This window comes from Tetranychus urticae, chromosome 2 (assembly GCF_039701765.1).
Source record: "Tetranychus urticae isolate SD_2017Ah chromosome 2, NJAU_TeUrti_SD_1.0, whole genome shotgun sequence".
Taxonomy (NCBI): domain Eukaryota; kingdom Metazoa; phylum Arthropoda; class Arachnida; order Trombidiformes; family Tetranychidae; genus Tetranychus; species Tetranychus urticae.
Window position 1 is genome coordinate 11,219,403 of NC_142959.1, and position 21,990 is coordinate 11,241,392.

Here is a 21,990-nt window from a genome sequence, read left to right on the forward strand (position 1 = left end):
AAAATATGTCTTTCTAGTAATTTGACTATTCCTGTCTAATTCATACAATTCATTGTAAATACTCGATCGACAAATCTGAACCAAGAATCGACAACCAAGGGATTGACTGTTAATTGTTCAGGATCAAGTTGTCAAAATCAAAATATGATAGCAATGAAATTGTAGCTGCTTTATAACATTACATTCAATTGGTATCAATTGCAAGGTTAGACAACGTTGTTTTTGTTTTACCTTCAAATTTTAGACCTTAAAAGTGATCCAATGAATGAAATTAGAGCGATTTTTGATCAGTAATTTTAATTAAATTTTCAGTAATGATCTTAATTTTCTTGATTTCTGTAAATCCTGTAAATCCTTTAGCAATAAATCCTACACAGTGAATGTCATTCACCTTCCTGATGGTTACTCGGCTATTGAAAGAACTTAAAAAAATCATTTTTAACAGATAATAGTTATAATCGTTCGTCTATCTAGATTGATTGATTCAAAATTTCAATCAGAAACTTTTTAAGGATTTATCTTTTAGGCTTGAATTCAATTTAATATCAGCTAGTGATCTTTCAATGCCTAGTAAGAGTTGCTTCAACCAATTGGTTGAAAATGATTGTAGCCAGTATTAAAAGTTACTTTCTATCATGAAAATTTTTAATAACATTATGACTACAATATCTGATGAGATGTTATTAAATCAACCAGCAAATATATTACAATGTAAAATTGAAAATTGAAAATCACAATATGTAAATCAAAATTTGCGCCACAGCAAAATTTCAATTCTTCTTTCTTCGTATTTGCTGTTGCTTGATTTTTTGTTTTTTAATGTGAATCTTTGGCTGTTTTTTGTTTCATTTCATCTTCCTTTTTTGAAACACACTCAAAGGTTGAAAAAACAAAGACAACGTTATCCACTGGGAGAGGCCAAGGAAGGATATTAATGATTGTAAACTGTCATTTCTAATCATCTTTCCTCGGGCAAACCGGAATCAACTTATCAACGCAGTTGACAAGATTTGGACTTGCCTAATTATCATCAACATCAGGGGACCATCATAATTTTCCTATTCCATGTCTAACTTTTCAAGTCCATCAAGTTTTACCACATTTTAATTGGATTAAGTTTACGTTAATCACAATCACTTAATTCAGAAAGGTAAATATCAACTTTCTTTTCAATCTTCCTCTCTGACCTTTTTTTTGCTAATACGCAGTTATACCTTTACCACAAGGCGCGACATATCATCTGGATCCTAGTATTGTATGAGTATAATAAATAAACGGATAAATTAATAGATTAGAAAATTGAATTTTAACAATATTCTCTTGAGTTTCAGTTCTACCTTTTCATAATTCCTCATAATCTTATTATTCTTAGCAAAAAAAGATGTTATTTAGAGCTTAAAGATTGATTTGACTAGGCAGAGGAAGAGTTTGTAAGAAGCAAATTATCATGAATAAGATCTCAATTTGGTGTTTCTTTTTTTCCTCTAATAGATTATTCAAGATGATGGTGATCACCATTTTGAAGGATTGCAAATTAAATTAAATTACATCAAGATTGTTGAACTTGGTAAGCAATGATTGAAGAACCAGAGGATTCTAATTCTATGTTATTTAACAAACATAACAATAAAAGGAGAGAAATGGTAAACCATAAAAGGCAATAGAAGAGGATAGCCCACTATGTGTCCAAATTGTGTGGGTTTTCATTGGAACCATTAAACTCATAGTTAGGTTAACATGAACAATAACAACAATAATAATAATAATTATTATCCCCACCGTTTCTATCTGAACCTGTGAAAGTTGAACAAAAGGGTGTTGTGTTCAGAAAGTGTTCAGACTTGTTGATAAGTTATAAATCACATTAGACCAGTTTTAATCATCACTTATTATCGATCAACCTGCTACATTCAAAGATGACTTGTTATCATGATTAGTGAGAGAGAGAGTTTGAAGCTTGGTCTAAACAGCGGCTAATATTTTTCAATGAAGAATCAACATTACCTTTTGACTTTCTCTATCCACCCAAACAAAATTTTACCTGATAATCATCATCAACTTCATCTTCATTTTTATCATCACCTTTAGTTTAACCTTTATAACAGTTTGTTATCAAGTGCATCAAAATTATATAGCCTATTATATCAAGTCAACCTAAAGTCAACTTGAATTACAATTACCTTGCTGTTAACTTTATCTAGATAAACTTCAACTTCTAGACTCAAGGCATAATTCAACGCTTAAAGAGTCCAAAGACGCAAAGGTGATTATTTATTGTTGCTGCTTAAAATGAAGTCAAAATATCATTAAAAATATATCATTTTCAACGACAATTTAAACTATTTTTCTTATCTCTATTTCAGATTTTAAAGCTTACACCTTGAATGGAGGAAACAGAGATTGGCTACACAATGATATAAATAAATGGCTGAACTGAATTACGGGACTTAACATGATAAACTGAATAGCAATCAACTCAGGATGAGACAAGTGGAGTGTATTGCAACTAAATCAGCCAATCATCATAATACTCATCAATTATGCCAGTAAAGTTCAAGATGATTACAAATTGACGAGAAGCTGTTTATTCCTCAACAATGATTGTTTGTCATTTCTCCAATTTATGCTGTCCATTCAATTTAAAGCAATTTCCACTTTCAATTTGATGGTCAAGACTTTCATTTAATTTAAAGCTAATATCAGGGTTGCTTTATGGAATGAGAAAAGTGACTTGAAATATTCATTTGTTTTGTCCAAAATAATATTTGATTTTTCAAGAAAATGGCCCAACAATAATAACCAGAATCAACCCTCGCAAAAGCACAATAAACTATCCGGAAGAAGGAACGATAATTAACAATTTATTGACTAAACAAATCAAATTGTTTAATAATATTGTTCCTACGATTATCAATGATTATTACTTAACATCTCGATACCTTCAGTTGTTGGCCAATTTACCGCTAAATCATTGTTATAAGCTGATTCTTAACCCATTTACTCAAATTGATACAATCAAATTAGATAATCTGGGTTTAATCATTATATCGAATCACAATGATTATAGTGTGATAAATTTTGTCTAGTTAATCTGCTAATTGGGATCATTTTTCATTGAATCGCAGAAAGATTTCAGTTTATATTTAAGCTTGTTTTATGATTTAAGCTTTGTGTCCATTGGTAATATTGAACTCAAACAAAACTGACCATTTAATCAATCAAATGAAATCTGTAATGAAAAGTATTCAATTGTCATCTGTTTAGCATTAAATTTCAATGTATTTAAAGTGAAAGATTAAAATGTTGTCTCAATCTGGGCTTGAGTCAAGAATAATGTTAACAATGATTATTGCTGTCAGTCAAATAAAAAGTTATTATTGCTAATTAGAAACAACAGGAACATAACAATTTACTGTAATTGTAAGCAATTTATTGATTAGTCTGTCAACTGAATTTTGTTATTTACCCCAAACTATTAGCTATTATGTTTGATGAAGATGATGCTAAACAATTGTAAACTGTTCAACCAGTTTTCATCTTGCTTTCTCGCTCTCTCATTCAATCTTTTATTGTAGTTTAACTTGTTTACTTGTTTTTCGCTTATTATTTATTAATTGTATGTCATCAATAAATTTAAATCTGGTTATCTGTTTCCGGAAAAATTGAACTTTGGGTTTACTAGTTGATAAAAATAAATCTCCTTAAAAATGGACACCATTTGAATGGGAAAACAAATACACTTTCACTATTAGGTGAGAAGCATCACTATTTGTTCATTATTAGTGCCCATCTTTTTTATTTGATATTATTGTTAATACAATTATAATCATTCCTGAGTCATTAATCTATCACAATTAATGAAGCCAGTTGTAAGTTATAGATATATAAATATAGATAATTCAATAGATAAGTATATTAATATAATAATTAGATGATGATGGGCTTGAGGTGAAAACATCAACAAAAGAAGTAAATCTTGACCAGTCCAATTATACACTGTTGATTGATTTATATTAGAGTAGACATAAAAACTGATCAATATTGACAACTTGAAAACTAATATATTTCAGTGTTTAATTATAATTGTTTTTAAATGAAAAGTAAACCATTAAACTTGATAGTTAACACAGATGTTGATTAATTTGTTGTCAAAAATTTACGCTGTGAGAATAAGATGCAAAAGTTAGGTTAAAATAGCCTACAGAACGGTTATGTTTTGTTAGTGAAAATAACTTAAAACCTAATCAACTTATTAGTTACATTTGTATGATAATTGATCAATTATTTCATAGATAACAATTCATCTTGTAAACTAACTGTTATTATAAATGTATTTAATTATGCTTTGTGAGGAAACAGATATGTTTTGTATCAATGTGAGTTTGGTAGCTTCGTTTAAAAAAGGCCGAGAAGCTGATGATCTTTATTTCATCGATACAAAGGAAATCCTTACAACTTCAAATGATTAAGACGATGCCAAATGAACATGTTTATGTAAGTATCAACTTATTATCAGCTCTGGTACTAATTGTGTTTTTAAATTTGTTTTTGAACAGATGAACCCAAAAACCAACTTCAGCCATCGTATTCAATTGATGTTTACCTTTGAATGTGTGGTAAAAGGCAAAGGAAATGGTTGAAAATCTGATTCAACAATTGTGCCTAGAGATTGTATCGATTGACATCACAAACAGCTGTCCTAATATCATTTTCATTTCGTGACTCATTTCCACCAATTCCACCTAATAGAGATTATCCTTGGACACTTTTACTTTTACCATTTTGAATGTTATTTCCATCTTTAATCTTTATCTCAACCAAATCGACGGCTTTGCATTGTCAATCTTAAATGTTGTCCATAATAAGGCCAAATATCAACAAAATGGCCTGTTAATAGACAGCCTCAAACAAAGTAATAACCATTTATTCAAATAACGGCTCTATTTGGTTAGGTAATATACGCCGAAAATGATGATTTAGCTAACTTATAACATGCTGAAATGTACTTGATTAATAAATAAAGGGAGAAAAATGGTGAACTTTCACCCGATTTAGCTAGTTGATTGTAAATAAAAATTTCAATAATAATCTTATTTTACACTTGATAGAAAATATCAATTTGTTATCAATTTTACATCAACTAAAAAGGATGGAAAGGGTGACTTGTTATGTTATTATTTTGTTTCGTTTATTATAAATATTATCACAACAATCAACTTATTGCTGGTTCCAGTTGCTGTTGTTCATGTTTGACGTTGTTTTTTTGTTATTTATTATTGTCTTTACGATGTACAAGTTAATCGAGGTCAATCATCAACAAAAGGAATTTTACTTTCTAATATATTAATAATAATATTTTGTGTTGCTATCAATTGATATTACTCAGCATGATCTGTCCAGTTTCCATCATCATCTTCATCCTCATCCTCATCATCGCTTATTAATCATAAGATGATTGGTAGATACTTTTTTCTCATTTTAAACAATAGATAATAATTGAGGTGGATTAACAATGATAATAAGGTGAGGATAAATTGAAGTGAAATTGTTGGTCAACAAATGTAATTACAGATAATTGCATTAACATTGATACAGGTAACAAATTATGTTGATGTTTCCATAATTATAACAAATCATTAGAGCGACCAAAATTTGACAATCAAATGACTTATGGAATGAATCAACAATCATGGAAACAGTTATGCTAAATTGTATTCCAACGATTTCCAGGCCCAACTGATTTACAAAAATATCCATTGAATAAGGAAAAGAGGATTAGCTGGAAACCTTGATTACAATTAGATATAAGATTATAAGGAATTACAATCCTGTCCATCTTTCTTGTCTTCCTCTCACAAACGTCCACAATTTGATAGTCAATACATCCTGCTTTTATGGTCCTTTAGGTGAAATGTTTTATTATTCACAGTGGTTCGATGATAAGCTGATTTCCGATTCCAAGTCTTCCTGCTATTTTTAAATTACAATCAAAATTGAAGTCCATTTCTTTCCGGTATAAACTGTATGGTTAACAGCATTGAAGAAGATGTAATCATTGTAAAAGTCAACAGGAATGATGTTAATAATAATGACCAAGATATGAAAAAGATATGGATGGATTGACAGAAGAAAGAGAAAGTAAATAATAAGAAGATTGGTATGGATGATGATGATGATGATGATAACTTTTGAGCCAGAAATTACTGTAAATGATAATAGCTTAGGAAAGCGGCAAGATTTTGACTTTTGAAGCCTATTTAAAAAGATGATGCAACAATCATCATCATCCTCTCGACCCTTTTTCAAATTTCGTCTATCATCGTTTCTCCCTCTTGAGCCAATCTCCAATCCTTCATCATCATCTTCACCATCATTGCTTTTTCACAAATATTTATCTCCTAAAAGGTAGGCCAAAAAGCAAAAAAGAGAGTGAAAAAATAATAAGAATTAGTTAAATAGTTAAACCTGAATATTTAATATATTATATTGAATTTATACCTATTTTCTGATGATCGAAGATCGGTTATAACAGTCTAATCTCCTCCTTTTGGTTCCATCTTTTACACCTTCTTCCTCTTTTCACTTAACTCGAGCCTACATCAACCTCTAGCTTGGTCATCATAATCATCCTTAAATCCTTTTACCTTTTACGTCTTTTGTCTCTCCTTAACCTCCCCTTATCAAATCAATGAGAATGACCAACATCAGGTAAAAAGGACTGATCCGATCAGTCTGAAAGCTTTGTATCATCAACTGTCCTCGAGTCAACTTGATCATCAATTTTGTACTTTTACTTTTGTTTCCATCTTGTGTTTCATACCAGCGATTGAAAAACACGGATTGTGATTCCAAAGCCTTTCTTCATCGTACAAACATCTTCGAAGTTCATTTGACTGTGAATATTTTGGAGCCTTTAAGTTTTACATCAATTTCATTACCAATCTCGTAGTTATCTTTCGGATCAACTTTTAACCAATCTTCATCATGAGTCCAAAAAGTGGTATATTCTCTATGAGGCTTTGTCTTCTTCTTGTGCTTGTTTCCTTTCTAATTGTTCAAAATGCTGATCAATCTTTTGGAATGAAAAAGAAAATGATTAAGAAATTGAAAAAAGTTCTTCCACTTTTGCTTGCAATCAAGCCAAAAAAGAAGCTCCTCATTTTACCTTTACCATTCCCGTAAGTAAATTTTCATCAATAATCAACCTATCCTGATCCAACTAATTTCTTCTTAAATTGATTACAATTTTATGATTTGGGGAATACCAAGAATCTAAATTGAAATTATTCAAGAATAGCTTGAGCAAGAATAGATTTAGCAGCCAGCAAACTTGTTAAATAATCTGATGAATTACACTTATCTGTGAAAAAATTTCTCAAGTCAATAAATTTGTACTTGATAAGCTACAACTGAACTCAGCTTAGCTCTTCATCCTAATCTGAAGATTGTTAAAAATTTAGTTGAAACCATGTTTACTCACCTAATTTGGAAACTTTCACAAACATATCGATATCCATTAGTAGACATGAAAAACGTACTTGAAAATTTTAGTGACTATTTTTCATTCAATTTGTTCAATTTTTTCACCAACCATACAGAATGATGATGAAGGGAAGTAAATTTGGTGGTAGTGGCGGCGGAGGAATGTCCTGGGGAAGTGGAATGAGCAGCGGTATGCCTTCAATGAGCGGTTTGAGCGGAATGAGCTATATGCCTGTACAACAAATAGCAATGCCTTCTTACGGAGGAATGGACAATAGCTGGATGATGATGTCCTCGATGGACTGGTAAGCATTGAATAATTTTTGTTGGAAATGAGAAAAAAAAGATAAAAAAATAACATGTGTAATAAAATATAACATTTACCTTTGCTTGTTTAGTAATTCAAACGATTTCTATGGCATGGGTGGTGCCAACTCTGGTTATACATCTGGTGGATACAGTTCAGGTAAACAAGTCCATGGTGGTGGTAATGGTGGCTATGTTGGAGCAATCAGTAGTGGTAATAGTGCCGGTGGTGGAGGCTGGAATGATGGTTCCAGTGGAAACAATTACAAAGAAAATTATTCATCAGGCGGTGGATCCAATTACCATCAGGGATCTTCTGGTGATTCCTGGAACAACAACAATGTTCAAAGACCCATTAGTGGCTATTAAAGATAAAATATTTTAACAATTAATGTTATCATTAGTTAAAAAATCATAACTCACCATTTAATCAAACCATTATAATCATTTAGAAACATCTTAAGTCTTTACCATTCTCATTATGTCATATGTTTCAACGCAAACTCCTTTTGCCCCAGTCTATTGTCTTATAAGCCTTTCTCATCACCAATTAATCAACCACTCTCCCAACTAAAACTCGCCAATTTTAAATCAAATAATTTTGTCCAAGCAAAATAATCGATTGTTTCTTGTTGTGTTTATCTTTGTTTACCTCGTTCTCATTAGTCTTTGTCAAAATTAATTTTACTCACAAAAATTGGTATCAGTGGCCATAAAACAGTTACTTACAAGTCAAAAAGAAGCCATCTTCATTTGATATCACCAATGATTCAATAATCATTAATCATTTCTCCCTATCTGTAAATGTAATTTAATAATCATAACATAAATTTTATTTTATTTATCCATATTTTAATAAAAAATTGAAACAATTGAAAAAGTCCAACTCCAATGCTTATTGACGAGAAGTTTTTGTTTATCAAATCACGATAACATAAAAATTGAAATAAATTGCTAAATTCAGCGAAATCAAGAGTAATTTCCCTGATAAAAACATCTAATTGAACAGATGTAAGCGTTAATACAATTTATTACAATAAATTCAAAGATTATCTCAATAAATTTGTTCCATGATTCTGTTACAAAAAGTAAATTCAATTTGGGTTGCCTTTATTATTCTTACTTGGATCACGTGATTAGTAACATTACATGTGACTTTGTTTACATTTTTGTGAGAAGCTTATAAACAAGATTTTTCATCTAAATTTAAAATTTGATTTAGTTAAGCAATTGAGATCAATGTTCAATTTATTATCCGTGTTAATCTGATTATTGAATTTATGTGTGTACAATTAAGCAATGACAAGTCATTTAATTAAGTCTTTAAAATGGAAACCATTATCTATTTATGCTGGTCTTGGTTTTATCGGTTTTCAAGGATATCGAATTAACAAAGCCCGCTTCAATCAATCAATTGATTTCGATGATACTAGTAATAATGAATTTTCATCAGAACCAACTAAATTTGAAGTATTATATCTCAATTTTTTCCATATTATCTCAAAATTAACTCATTGTTGATCTTTTTTTTCACTTATTCTCTTCATTCCTTCAAGATTTCCCTTTTAAAATTACTACCTCTTCGTATCGCTTCCAGAGTTTGGGGCTTTGTAAATTCTATCAACTTACCTGAAGCTCTTAGAGGACCAATTTTACAAGTTTATGTGAAAGCATTCAACTGTGATCTTAGTGAAGCTGAAATTGAAGATTTGAAACATTACAAGAATTTACAACAATTTTTCACTCGTCCTTTAAAATCTCATGTAAGACCAATTGCTGAACATAGTCTGGTAAGTACAAGCTAATTGATTTTTCTTACATTGTTAGTGTATTATTATACTGACCAATCTTTTCTTTATGCCAGACTTCGCCCTCTGATGGAACCATAATCTGTTTTGGACCCATTGACGACCATGAAAAAGTTGAGCAGGTTAAAGGAGCAACTTATTCACTATCCTACTTCTTAGGTCCTACAACTTGGTTACCTGAAGAGCAAAACAATGATACAGAGAAAAGTTACAGATCAAAACTCTTAGTCAATGAAACTGCCAATAGACTATATCAATGTGTTATTTATTTAGCCCCTGGTGATTATCATAGATTTCATTCCCCGGTAAATTGGCAAGTTAAATTTAGAAGACATTTTTCAGGTAAAATATCTAAATCGCAAACAATTTAAGTTTCTAATCGTGAATCAATTCTTTATCTGCTTCAATCGTTCAGGTAAATTATTTAGTGTTCGACCAACATTTGCCAATTGGATGCATGGTTTATTCCAGTTGAATGAACGAGTAATTTACCTTGGTGAATGGGCGCACGGATTCTTCTCTCTTAGTGCCATCGGTGCAACAAATGTTGGATCGGTTAAAATATACTTTGATTATGTAAGCTCAATCATCTAAATCAAACAATGTAACAGATTTTAATAAAAAAATCATCTTTTTACAGGATTTACGGACAAACAAACCTTTTTGCAGAAAATATCTTTACAAAGATAAAGTCTTCAATGAGGACATTTTTCCATCCAAAGGAGAACCTTTCGGCGAATTCAATCTTGGATCAACAATTGTTTTGATCTTCGAAGCACCTAAAGATTTCAAATTCAACCTTAAACTAGGACAACGAATTAAATTTGGTGAACCTTTAATAACCTAGCTGAAGCAAATGGAAATTCAAAATATTGTTCAATAAATTTCAATTGTAATTGACTATTATTCAAATATCAAAACCACTCATTTATTTAGAATAGTCTGAATCCTAGGAAAAATGCACAGATCTTCAAATACTATTAAGAATTTTAATTAACTCTGAATTTCATCTCTATCTGCCATCTATAATTCAACTTAAATATCACTCTGCTCTGATACTAGAGATCGGTGAATATATCAGGTTTGAAAAGCGATCAAAACTGACCTTTTGCCTTCGATAATTGCCTTTTTAATCGTGAAAAAAGTTGCTGACAACTCAGGGAATGTCAATATGATTTTCATATTTGGAATTTGAAATATTATAGTCCGTTTTAAAAGCAATTAAAGTTAAAAACCGACAAATCTGTCTCCCAATTCTGGTATATATTGGAACGCATTTCATGTTGTTCTTCAGTCTTCAGTAAGGGTTTAGGCTAAACCTAACCACTTAATGAAACATGATGACAGGGGTTATGAAATTTATTGATTAAACTCACCCCAAACCAACTGAGGAGTAACGACCCTCTTTTGGCCTCTGCAATTTGTCTGATCAAGTCGTTAACACTAAAAATTAACCTAAAATTTAACTATTGAAAAAATATTCACTTAATTCTCCTTGAAGAATTGGTAGTTAGAATTGAATAATTGAATGTCTCGATTTGTTCGATATGTCAAACTGTTCATCGACAAATTATTAATTATCTAAAATACTTCAAGTTTACTTGTAACTTGGTTGTATAAGATGAAAATCAGTTTGCCTTCTCATGCATAAAAGTCTGTTGGACTTTGAGAAATAAGCACAAAAATTTGCAAAAGATCCTTTATTGACCTCAGTACCAATCATGTTCATGTAACACCCGATGTAAACTTCTATTAACCTGTCAATTAAGTCTAAAATGATTAATTATCGATATCGTCCAGATAAATGCTTCAACAGCGTGCACCTCTAGTTGGCGTTAATGGCAACCAATTTATTGGTTAGAGGGATGGAGAAAGTAACCGGTTACTTTTTGAGGGAAATTCAAAATAAATTAAAGTTATCTGTCAATCAATAGATGGCACTTTAAAAATTGCAAAATAGTCGATATAGAGATTTTATGAAAATTTTCATAATTATAATATTATTTATTATCTTAACATTCATTTGGCCCATATAAAAGGTTCATCATTACATCAAATATCAATCAATTCGATTTCTAGTTAATAAGTTCAGTCCACACAGAACAGGTGCTTTTAATACTTACCTAACTTCAGTTATGGAGCACAAATGATAAAACTATTATTATAAATAAACAGACCTAAAAATGTTATTAATTCAGCTAATCCAGCAAATTGTAATTAAACTTGACCACTAATGAAAATCTTGAATGTTCAAAACAGATTAGAATGTATTCAAGAAGATGAGACAAATGTATTGAAAAAACCTCAAAAATTGTAACTTTTCATATTTGGCGGCGATTACTGAATGAGAAGGAGCTTCAATGTCTCCTTAGTTACTTTTCGGAAACGGAACTCTTTTAAACTGTAATTCTTGTGTTGTGAATAAACATTAAGTTTACGGACTAATTTCATTTATTTAATTTGTAATTAATTTAGACACTAGTTAATCAAAATGGCTAATACAACAATTTCAAAGAAAAGAAAGGTAAGTTATTCATTACATTAAGGAATTATCGATATTTATTCTGACGTTAACTCAGTTTTGAGCCGAATATGTTTTTTACATGTTTTATTAATTTTCATTTTTTTCAATAACAGTTTGTAGCCGATGGTGTTTTTAAAGCTGAATTAGACGAATTCCTTCGTCGAGAATTGGCTGAAGATGGTTATTCTGGTGTCGAACTTCGTCTCACTCCAAACAGGACAGAAATTATTATTCTTGCAACTAGGACTCAATCAGTTTTGGGAGAGAAAGCCCGAAGAATTCGTGAATTGACTTCGGTTGTGCAAAAGCGTTTCAATTTCCCTGAAGGAGCTGTCGAGGTATAGATATCTGAACAGTTTAGTTGTCTTCATATCTTATTTACCATATGTTTGTCTTTTCAGATGTACGCCGAAAAAGTTAGTGATCGAGGTTTGTGTGCTATTGCACAGTGTGAATCTCTCCGATACAAGCTGATCGGAGGTCTCGCTGTCAGAAGAGCATGTTATGGTGTTTTACGTTTCATTATGGAATCTGGAGCTAAGGGATGTGAAGTTGTCGTTTCCGGAAAACTCAGAGGGCAGCGAGCTAAGTCCATGAAATTTGTTGACGGATGGATGATCCACGCTGGTGACCCTTGTAATGACTACGTTGACCAAGCAGTCAGACACGTCCTTCTAAGACAAGGAGTTTTGGGAATTAAGGTTAAAATTATGTTACCTTGGGATCCAACCGGAAAGAAAGGTCCCAAAAAACCATTACCTGACAACGTTTCTATTCATGAACCTAAAGAAGAAATTATCCCAACTCAACCTTATTCAGAACCTAAAATTCCTAAGCCTGTTGGTCTCGAGCCACCTATGGTAATTGCTTAGAGTACAGTAAACAACTTAAGGAATTGTATCGTCCAAATCGTGGATTAAAATCTTTGTTAATTTAATTTATTGTGTTTTCTTGACGCGTTGCTAATTGTATTGCAGCTGATTACGTAGCTGCATTACTCGACTTGAGGACCGGTATTTTCGCATACTTTTATAGCTGATTTAAAACTGCTGTAAATTCGATGAAAATTCAAATTTGCAACTTATACGAAGATAAAATTTGCCATTTATTGATTGAATTTTAAAATGAAATCTAAATTCTATTCATCAATATAGTTCAGCAGAAAACTTAGCATTTAATCCATATCTGGCAAATTTAATGTTGGAACTTTCAAACTAGGCTTTTTAAAACTGATGTTTTGCATTTCAATATTTTTGCGTTTTTTTCAGTGTTAGTAGCATTTTTAAATTTCATTTAAGATTTTCTTTAGAATTGGAAATTTGTTCAACTTTCATTCTATCGTTGTTTCATCTTGAATTGACTGGTCTCAAGACTGAACAATTGTTGATCTACCTATTATACTATCAGAGATTAAGTTTCGGATTTAGTAAAAAGTATAATAGACTTCATTTTTTGAATTTCAACACAACTTTTTATTTCAAAACAAGTGCATATTTTGTGCATTATTGATTATATTATTAGTTTGTAAGCAAAAGATATGAGATTTTCAATTGGAAATAATGAGGATAGTTTTCGTCAAACAAAGGTTAATTGTAATAGAAAATACTTTTTGGGTAACACTTTTAGCATAAACATAACATTTTGCGTCGTTTTCATTTGTTTTTGGTCATCAGTGGAATGGAAAGAGCAAATTTAGGAGATTGCGAAAAAATGAAATGAAAATAAGTTAAGTAATTGCACTGGATTGATACATTTACATTTTTTTCGATGTACTTGTTATTTATAATTGCATTTGTCTTACTTGTTCCAACCCAGAAGCAATCTTATGTGTTGAAGGTAATTTGAAGACAATGTCACAAAACGCATAAAAAACCCCATACCGAATTGCATCTGATGCACGATTTGTGGCCCCATCCAAGCGAACCAGAGTTGGTGCGTCCATATTTCGTGATTGCTGAATCTCATAAAGAATTACTTGGTCAGTATACTTGGGTTTACAAAAAACATACATCATTAACAGGAAATCACCAGCAAGTGTAGCAGCAACAATTCCAATAATGAACAAAACAAGGGAATCATTGAGATGAGAGCCTTCATTTATCATTAACCAAATCAACCAAACACCAAGAAGCAATAAATTTTCAATAGTAGCAACGAGAAGGAAAATTAATGGACGTTTACCCTCTTTTAATTGAAACATTATGGGCCAGATAAAAAGCGACGGAACTCCAAAGAAAAGGAAAACCATAACAGCAATGCTCAAACGCTTTCGACGACTAGACCATTGTGTATTTGTCATGTTAGCCGATGAGCTTGAGATTCCGTAAGATTCAAGAGCAATGTTATATATCCAAATGGAAAAAACGAGGACATGGATTAAGCAAAGAACTATCACCCAGGAGTGAATGACAGTCGTTACCAATCCCAAAACTAGAACCCGAGAGGAGATAAAGGATAACCATCCGAAAAAAGATAGAAAATGAGTAAGTTTACCATCATCTCGACGTCGAACGGCAATCATCATTGAAAAAATGCTGAGTATTGACGCAATTATTTGAGACACCACTATACATAAAATATTCAAGAAAAAATGAATTAGGCACAGATAAGAGCAGTCAAACTATATTTGGAGTGCATAATATTTGAGGAAAATATGGATAACTTGAATTTTAAGAGAAAATGTCGAATGTCTATCATTTAGACTAGACTTACATGGTTTCATTTGCAGCTTATGAGAATCTATCCAATCAACGGTACCAAGAAATATATAAATTTGTAATAATATCTGAAGAAAACCGGCATAAAAATCTTCAAAAAATTCCAATACATCTGCTGACATTTTTAACTGTTCAAGATTCTGGCTTTCTTCTTCGTAAGGAGATCTCCAATTACAAACTCGTTGAGCAGTGAAATGCAAAACATCCAAGTGACGTTTAATTTGCCATGGTATTAATAAAATACCGTTAACAGTTCTTGTAGAGACTTCCTTTTTGTCAACAACATCATCCTTGGACAAATTGGCTCCAATTAAAAAAAGGGCGTACAATATTGATGGAGCAACAAGCGAAACAATCGAAATGGCAAAAAAATTGTATTCGCGGTGATCCTTATATTCATAGGTAGCACCAAAATCTTGATATAATTTGTTCAGATAAATCCCTAATTTCATCAGAGAAAATATTAACATTCGTTGGAAAGAAGTAATCTTAAACAGAGCAAGAGGTCCACTTGGTATAGCAGATCGAGCTGTAACAGTTGGTATCTGAAAAGAAAACATGAAAAAATTTCAGTAATTGGAAATCCAAGAGAGGTGAATTTGATATACCTGGTCAATGTTTTCATTTACACGGTTTTCGGCATTGGCATCAGTTCCTTCCTGCCAATTGCTTCTTTCCAAACTCAATTGTTGAGTTTCACGTGGCTCAACCTCAGCAGTCATTTTACCAAATCCAATAACAACGATAATTCTAGAGTCAAATCAAAATAAATGCACAACACATGAGCTATAAATAACAGAGTAACGAGTTAGAAATGTTTAAAGCACTAGACGATGGTACAGCATTTAGAAGCTAAAAAAGGTATTTAAATTAACCTCTATAGTCAGTGTATAATAATAAGGTAAAATGTAACCATAACACAATCAAAAGATTGTTGATGCTATAGTAAGGGTCACACTTGGTAAGGACAGTCTTTATAATTATGATGATTAAGGTGATGTAATAGAGCGATGAGATTCATTAATTTTAATATTATAAAATTTTGAACTATTAACAAGGGAAATAACGTGTGATTTGATCACTAAATTAACCACAATCAGAAGTAATAACAGTTTATATTACAGATATTGAGGATAGTAGTAGTGTTACAACTATTTAAGAAACGAAAGGAAAGAGGATGAGTAGAAGTAGAATGGAAAGACTCAAGCCTACTTAAATTTTCATCTCTCTCAAGCAAGTTTCAATGATTCCCACCCAAAATTTATACCACTCTATAGCATTCATTTGATTGACAGTCATAAGTCATCTCGGAAGTTAATTGATCGTGATAATTAATGTTTTTAAGAAAATAACCAAGTGCTAAGCAATTTATTTTTTTATTTTCAACATATACAGAAATTGAATTTTTTTTTCATCAAAGATGGACACAAAAGGGTGAAAAATAATATTGTCAAGCTCGTTTTATTTTAACGATTTTAATATCTTTTGACAAAGGTCAAATGATGAATTTCAAAATGAAAAAAATGATGTAAAAGTCTGGGCAAATTTAATCAGCTTTAAGAAGCTATAATCACTTTGAAACAAAGCTCTACAATAAATGTTACAATAACTTTTTCATTTGTCTTGTTTAGTCTTCTCACCATCAATTTACGAAATTACATTGTACATGGTAACATTGAAAAGTAGAAAGTTGATCATTTTAAGGACATGATTTTCTGAGAGCCCTTCTGTCATTCAAGCTTGTAAATTGAAAAGATGTAAATAAACAATGGTAAATGACGGATGATGAGTAATTGGGAAGCAATGGTGATTTCCATGATCACTTTGATCAATTAAATGCGTCTTCTACTTCGAAGTACTGGACTTGGACTTAAAGAGGGTGCGGAAGATCTTTTAGCCCCGACAGCGCCAGGTACTCGTGCTGTAGGCGATTTTACTGGTGATGGTGAAGTTTTGGTTTGAGTGAAAGAAAATTTACCGTCTGATTTTTCTCCTGATTTGACAATAGCTTTCTCTAATATAGATTTGAGATGAGCATAATCAGGCTCTTCTTCAAATTTCAACTTGATTGTATATTTGATAAAGTCAGAGATTCCAAGAGGAATAGAAGGTGATGGTTTAGTACGATCAACAACCCTTGCATTGGTATTTGACTCTACTTTTTTAGTTAAAACAGCAACAGGAGGTGGTGATGAAGATGAGGGTGGGAAACAGTAATTAAGTAATTCTGTCGTCCTTTCCATGTAATAATTTTTACACTGTTTTACATAATTACTATCTTTCAAGTTAAACATCCAGGGTAATCTTCCACCAGATAACCAGGACAAAATGTTATAACAGAGTACTTCAATATCACTTCTCCTTGAAAAGCAACCAATGTGTGCGTCCCTTGAGGTAAATTCAGCAGTACCATTATTAGCCCTTCGAGCATCTTCTTCGAATTTTTTATGAATTCCATCATCTTTAAAGATATATCTTTCAACCAATCCAAAGTCAACAAGGTAAACTTCTGAGAAAACACCAACATTCCTGCCTTTCTTTTTACTTTCCTCTTGTAGAGACAACAATAGGTTAGATGCTTTGATATCGGAATGGATGTAACCAAATGAATGAATGAATTCCAATATGTCAATAATTTTAATGGCGATAGAGTAAGCTGTTTTAAGAGAAAATTTTTCGTGGACATCTAACATTTTCTGTAAATCAGTTCCAAACCTAGGTATCACCAAGAAACGATATTTCAACGTTGATTGTACCTTTTTGGACCCTCTTCCCTTACTTCCGGCACTATTTGATTGTTTGTCATGTAAGCCAGAAGCAATGAACTTGGGCATACCAAGGAATTTAAGACCTGGAAATGTGGATAGAGAAAAAAAGATGTCATGAAACAAAGAAATGAGATTAAAAAGTGATTCTATTTTTAAAGAGAAATATCAATTGCATAGCGCAGAGATGTCCTCATAATTTTACATTTATAGGCAATGATAAATCGAGGTTTCTAATTACATTAGAAATAAAATTTAACGCTGGATCCTAAACAAATTTTATGCAGCAGTATCAACACCAAAATAACTTAGTCAGGCTTTTATTAGACAAAGAATGAATGTTGACTGTTGAAGGCTTTCAACTTCACTTATCGGACCCCTCTTATCAAATATCTTCAAGAAAATCATTTAAAACTGTAGCTTACCTTTCTTTTGAACCCAATCTTTGATTAAATCAGATTTAGCTACTCGATAATAGAAATGCATCTCATTAAAAAGTGGACCATTATTATGGTCAACCTTGACAACATAATCGTAATCGTCTGAATCACTTGAAGCGGGTCTCGCTGTGTAGATTTCACCAAATCCTCCGACACCGATACTTTCACCAAGCACCCAACTTTTTTTGGTATTGTCAATAAGAATTTCACCTACAGGTAAAGGGTCAGGCAGACGATAGCCATTTGCCGCCATCCTAGGCTGACTAGCAACGGCCTTTTTAACAGCAGCACCCTTCTTAGGACTTGGTTTAGCCATTTTAGCTAATAGTTTAGAAGGGTCAACTAGTTGATCACAAAAGGTTGATTAATAAATAGAAACAAAGGTGAAGGTTAACCTAAAGAACAAAAACAAGACAAGTATTTTATAATATTTAACATCAACCCAGCACAAATAATTGTCTTTTATCAGTATTTGTCAGACAAAATGAAAAAGATTTGCCGGAATCGGTTAAAGTAATCATTCGAAACCGAATTTCATCAACTTCCAGATGAGAGGCATAAGCTACAGCCATCTTCTGCCTTACAAAAACATCATTTAAAGAGTTTTTATTTAAGTTTTTCTCAGCAATTTCATAATTGCATGGTGACAATCAAAATTTCGATTTCTTAATGATCAGAAATAATCAAAATTATGATATTTATTCAAACTTATTTATTCATAAATTGTTGATTAAGGTATGAGGTCTATACATAATGATGTCACATTAGATATACAAGGGGTTGGAATCATATGGAAACAAAAATGAATCAAGTAAAAGTATGATTTGACTAATAAATTCAGCAAAATATTGAGACAATCAAGGACGCAAAGGAGCCAGTCCAAGTTTAGCTCTGAGAGCATTAGCTTCATCGATTTCGTCTTGAACAGTTTTGGAACCACCTTTGTTTTCATCTCGTTTTGAATGTTTAGAACTTTTATCAGCTCTTGCATAATCTTTTTCACTATTTCTACCTCTATCCCTATCACGATCATTACCTCTATCTCGCTCTCTATGTCTATCTCGCTCTCGATCTCGCTCTCGATCTCGGCCTCGGTCCCTATCTCTGTCCCTTTCTCTATCTCTATCTCTATCGCGTTCATAACCTCTATCCCTATCCCTATATCGGTCTCGATCACGGTCACGCTCTCTTTCTCTATCTCGATCTCGATCTCGACCACCATCGGTACCTCGTTCCCATTCCTTTTTTCGTTTCCTCTTATTATCTCGATCACGAGACGATGATCTATCTCTACTGTGAGAATCTTCTCCTCGTACATTGGTGCTGTGTTTCTTTTCCTGATCTTTTTTATGTGTTGAACTGTTTTCCTCGGTCTCACTTTCATCTTCATCTTCATCCTCGTCGGTATCAACATCCAACTCTTCTTTTAATAAACTTTCCCTTTGTCCTAATTCATCATTTTCTTCGTGAATCCTGCGTGCCTTAATCCTTGGAAGAATGACATCGAAGACTCTATCTTCCCTCAACAGCATATCAATGAACTCGTCCATATGTATTATTGAAAATTTGCCCATTCTATCAATGTAGCGTAATTTTCTATAATCAGCATATAATGGTTCTAAATATTTATAAACATCAAGTGAGACAGCAGTCAGTCTCAAGTAATAAGCACCCAAGGCACGAGCATATCTGTAATAAAACAATGAGTAATAGGAAAAATGTTAAACAATGCAAAAATCATAAAGAATAACAAATGCTTACTTGAAGTGAGGTTGTTTTATAAACTCGATTGTGATGTCTTTATGAGGTTGAATTTGTAACATTTTTAAAATTAGGCACATAAATGGTGTTGGCTTGATATTTCCACCATAAATACCGCCAATATACTTCAATTCAGTAGCTTTGTCAACAAGAGATTCCTCGTTGATGCCGAAGCAATCTTCCTTCCAAAACCGCGATTCATAAATCCTACCACGAATAATTTTCTCAACTAAATACTGAGGGTTGGTTTGGTGAATAGATTTAACATCTTTTAAAGTTCGATTAGCCATGAGAAACACTGAAATCTAATAGACTGATGCACGGACATGTATTTGTTTTGGCTAAACTTATCATATGACAGTGAGTACAAAATTTGTATGCAAGCTTTCTACAGTAAGAATAGCTTGATATTGCTATTTTTCGGGCAATTTGATTTCTCGATACACTTTTCCCTCGAGTTTTTTGTATTTTTGTTATGCTGCCATCTAGAGTAACTAGAGGGGGAAATCACAAATTTTACAATTGAAACAATAAGCTTACTCTAGTGACTCCCCTTATGGGGAAAAGAATAAAAAAGGGGATAAGTGAGGCAAGGGGGAGTCATTAAAGTTTTTAATTGTTTCAATTGTAAAATTTGTGATTTCCCCCTCTAGTTACTCTAGATGGCAGCATAACAAAAATACAAAAACTCGAGGGAAAAGTGTATTCATTTTTTGATAAATAAGCAAACCAAAGATGAAACAAAAATAAATGGGCAGCTTTATTTGGATAAATACTCAATGTCAAAATTTTATCTCAAGTGGTTCAATATTATCCGATATAAATACAATGTCAACATACTAATTTGATAATAGAAATGAAATTACATAAACTGTAGATTTGAAAAACTTGAATGACGTTTAACCACTTTGGACCAAAGATTCGCCCATCTTTCTGTAGAGATTGCGACTTATTCGTTCGTCCTCTAGAAGTTTCTCGTTGATTCTAACCAAATATTGACCAACATATGTGTCTCCTGGTTTTAAGGCATAAGCACGTGTAAAGTACATTTTAGCAACATCGTATTCGCCATTGTTGAACTTTGCCTTCCCATATTGACAAAGTGCTTTAACATTATTCGGATCGATTTGTAAGGCTTTACGACAGCAAACCATAGCTGGTCTCAGCTTTTTAAGGCGTATGAGTGCGTTAGCATTATTTGGATAGAGTTTGGATAATATTTCATGGCCAGCTTTTTGCTCCTCTGTATCTTTGTAGAAATATTTTTCCAAAAATTTGATTGCTTTTGAATATCTCATAGCAGCCTCCCGATAACGTTCAGCTGAGAAATAGCTGTTTCCAGACATACGTTGTTCATTGCATTTTTGAATTATCTCTGGAAATGGGACGGCTGCCATTTCTTCTGGGGTCATCAACTCATAATCAGCTAGCGAGCCCTCCTCAAAAACACGAAGAATCTCGACAATGTAAATTATTGTAGAGTTTCCAGGAATTCGAGGTGGACAACCAAGCTCTCCAAAAGCATACTCTGGTTTGATCAAAATTTCAGCCTTCTCCGCCATACGCATACTTAATATGCCAACCATTAAACCAGGTAATAGATCCTCTCGATCTAATCGATGAAGAATAGGTCGACCACGAAGAACGGATGAATCAAAAGGTTCGTCTGACCCTTCAGAGTAACCATTACAGTGAAAGAGAACGGCGTTCTTCTTCTTTAAAACAGGTCCATAACCACTTTTCATTACTTTTTTATAAACTTGGTTTTCAACTAAGGGTTCCATGGTTGGAATCTTCTCTTCCCATGAAGCTGAGTCCATAAGAGAGGGCACATGAGTTTCCTTTATGTGTTCAAGTAATTCGTCTTTGGTCCACCAATCGCTTTCATTGTCAGCAGCCTCATTAGAATCCTCCTCTGGAGTCTCAATCACAGTACCTTTTGCCAATTGCTCGAGAGAAACATTTTGGCCGAATTTAATATCTTGAGCAGAACCATGCCAAGGCGAAACAACATCAAAGTCTAAAAAATCGTCACCCATGTTGGAAATTGATTGAATTGAACACTAGATTAATTTAACGAAGACTATTAACTCAATAATGTTGATCAAAAGCCATAAAGTGAAAAATGACGAAAGAACAGTAAAAGTTAAAGTATATTATTAAATTTTGAACAAGTAGCGACTCTCA

At 32.4% G+C, this 21,990-nt stretch overlaps 7 protein-coding genes and 3 long non-coding RNA genes across 12 annotated transcripts; 5 read left to right on the forward strand and 5 right to left on the reverse strand.

The window, feature by feature from the left end:
• The first annotated feature begins 858 nt into the window (after positions 1–858).
• Positions 859–3,346, forward strand: LOC107360150 (uncharacterized). The gene is made up of 4 exons (XR_003081797.2): positions 859–1,150; positions 1,492–1,567; positions 2,089–2,263; positions 2,364–3,346. It is a non-coding gene; the product is annotated as an uncharacterized LOC107360150 (long non-coding RNA).
• A 598-nt stretch (positions 3,347–3,944) lies between these two features.
• LOC149093885 (uncharacterized) lies at positions 3,945–5,091 on the forward strand. The gene is made up of 2 exons (XR_016198419.1): positions 3,945–4,494; positions 4,557–5,091. It is a non-coding gene; the product is annotated as an uncharacterized LOC149093885 (long non-coding RNA).
• Positions 5,092–5,306: 215 nt separating this feature from the next.
• Positions 5,307–6,638, reverse strand: LOC107359995 (uncharacterized). Its single transcript, XR_001568206.3, has 2 exons — positions 6,499–6,638; positions 5,307–6,398 (listed from the first exon to the last, which is right to left on the reverse strand). It is a non-coding gene; the product is annotated as an uncharacterized LOC107359995 (long non-coding RNA).
• Positions 6,401–8,668, forward strand: LOC107359994 (uncharacterized). Its single transcript, XM_015926600.3, has 3 exons — positions 6,401–7,178; positions 7,599–7,787; positions 7,881–8,668. The coding sequence occupies exons 1-3, from the start codon at positions 6,985–6,987 to the stop codon at positions 8,155–8,157; spliced, it is 660 nt and encodes a 219-aa protein (XP_015782086.2). The 5' UTR covers positions 6,401–6,984; the 3' UTR covers positions 8,158–8,668.
• A 278-nt stretch (positions 8,669–8,946) lies between these two features.
• LOC107359993 (phosphatidylserine decarboxylase proenzyme, mitochondrial) lies at positions 8,947–10,502 on the forward strand. The gene is made up of 5 exons (XM_015926599.3): positions 8,947–9,258; positions 9,345–9,578; positions 9,653–9,938; positions 10,012–10,172; positions 10,237–10,502. The coding sequence occupies exons 1-5, from the start codon at positions 9,088–9,090 to the stop codon at positions 10,441–10,443; spliced, it is 1,059 nt and encodes a 352-aa protein (XP_015782085.1). The 5' UTR covers positions 8,947–9,087; the 3' UTR covers positions 10,444–10,502.
• Positions 10,503–12,020: 1,518 nt separating this feature from the next.
• Positions 12,021–13,057, forward strand: RpS3 (ribosomal protein S3). The gene is made up of 3 exons (XM_015926211.3): positions 12,021–12,120; positions 12,234–12,458; positions 12,522–13,057. Exons 1-3 carry the CDS (start codon positions 12,088–12,090, stop codon positions 12,990–12,992), a joined length of 729 nt encoding a protein of 242 aa, XP_015781697.1. The 5' UTR covers positions 12,021–12,087; the 3' UTR covers positions 12,993–13,057.
• A 511-nt stretch (positions 13,058–13,568) lies between these two features.
• LOC107359672 (uncharacterized) lies at positions 13,569–16,005 on the reverse strand. Of its 3 annotated transcripts, none has more exons than XM_015926205.3 (4): positions 15,713–16,005; positions 15,446–15,587; positions 14,833–15,382; positions 13,569–14,685 (listed from the first exon to the last, which is right to left on the reverse strand). In XM_015926205.3, the coding sequence occupies exons 2-4, from the start codon at positions 15,557–15,559 to the stop codon at positions 13,901–13,903; spliced, it is 1,449 nt and encodes a 482-aa protein (XP_015781691.1). In that variant the 5' UTR covers positions 15,560–15,587; positions 15,713–16,005; the 3' UTR covers positions 13,569–13,900. The 3 variants fall into 3 exon arrangements, with proteins under 3 accessions (XP_015781691.1, XP_015781690.1, XP_015781689.1); XM_015926204.3 differs by having other exon boundaries at positions 15,446–15,623; XM_015926203.3 differs by having other exon boundaries at positions 15,446–16,005.
• A 267-nt stretch (positions 16,006–16,272) lies between these two features.
• On the reverse strand, positions 16,273–18,539 carry LOC107359674 (serine/threonine-protein kinase VRK1). The gene is made up of 2 exons (XM_015926206.2): positions 18,028–18,539; positions 16,273–17,688 (listed from the first exon to the last, which is right to left on the reverse strand). The coding sequence occupies exons 1-2, from the start codon at positions 18,356–18,358 to the stop codon at positions 16,670–16,672; spliced, it is 1,350 nt and encodes a 449-aa protein (XP_015781692.1). The 5' UTR covers positions 18,359–18,539; the 3' UTR covers positions 16,273–16,669.
• Positions 18,540–18,737: 198 nt separating this feature from the next.
• On the reverse strand, positions 18,738–20,148 carry Prp38 (pre-mRNA processing factor 38). The gene is made up of 2 exons (XM_015926208.3): positions 19,804–20,148; positions 18,738–19,731 (listed from the first exon to the last, which is right to left on the reverse strand). Exons 1-2 carry the CDS (start codon positions 20,091–20,093, stop codon positions 18,900–18,902), a joined length of 1,122 nt encoding a protein of 373 aa, XP_015781694.2. The 5' UTR covers positions 20,094–20,148; the 3' UTR covers positions 18,738–18,899.
• Positions 20,149–20,539: 391 nt separating this feature from the next.
• On the reverse strand, positions 20,540–21,988 carry LOC107359675 (inactive peptidyl-prolyl cis-trans isomerase FKBP6). Its single transcript, XM_015926207.2, has one exon. The coding sequence runs from the start codon at positions 21,840–21,842 to the stop codon at positions 20,703–20,705; it is 1,140 nt and encodes a 379-aa protein (XP_015781693.1). The 5' UTR covers positions 21,843–21,988; the 3' UTR covers positions 20,540–20,702.
• Positions 21,989–21,990: the final 2 nt, after the last annotated feature.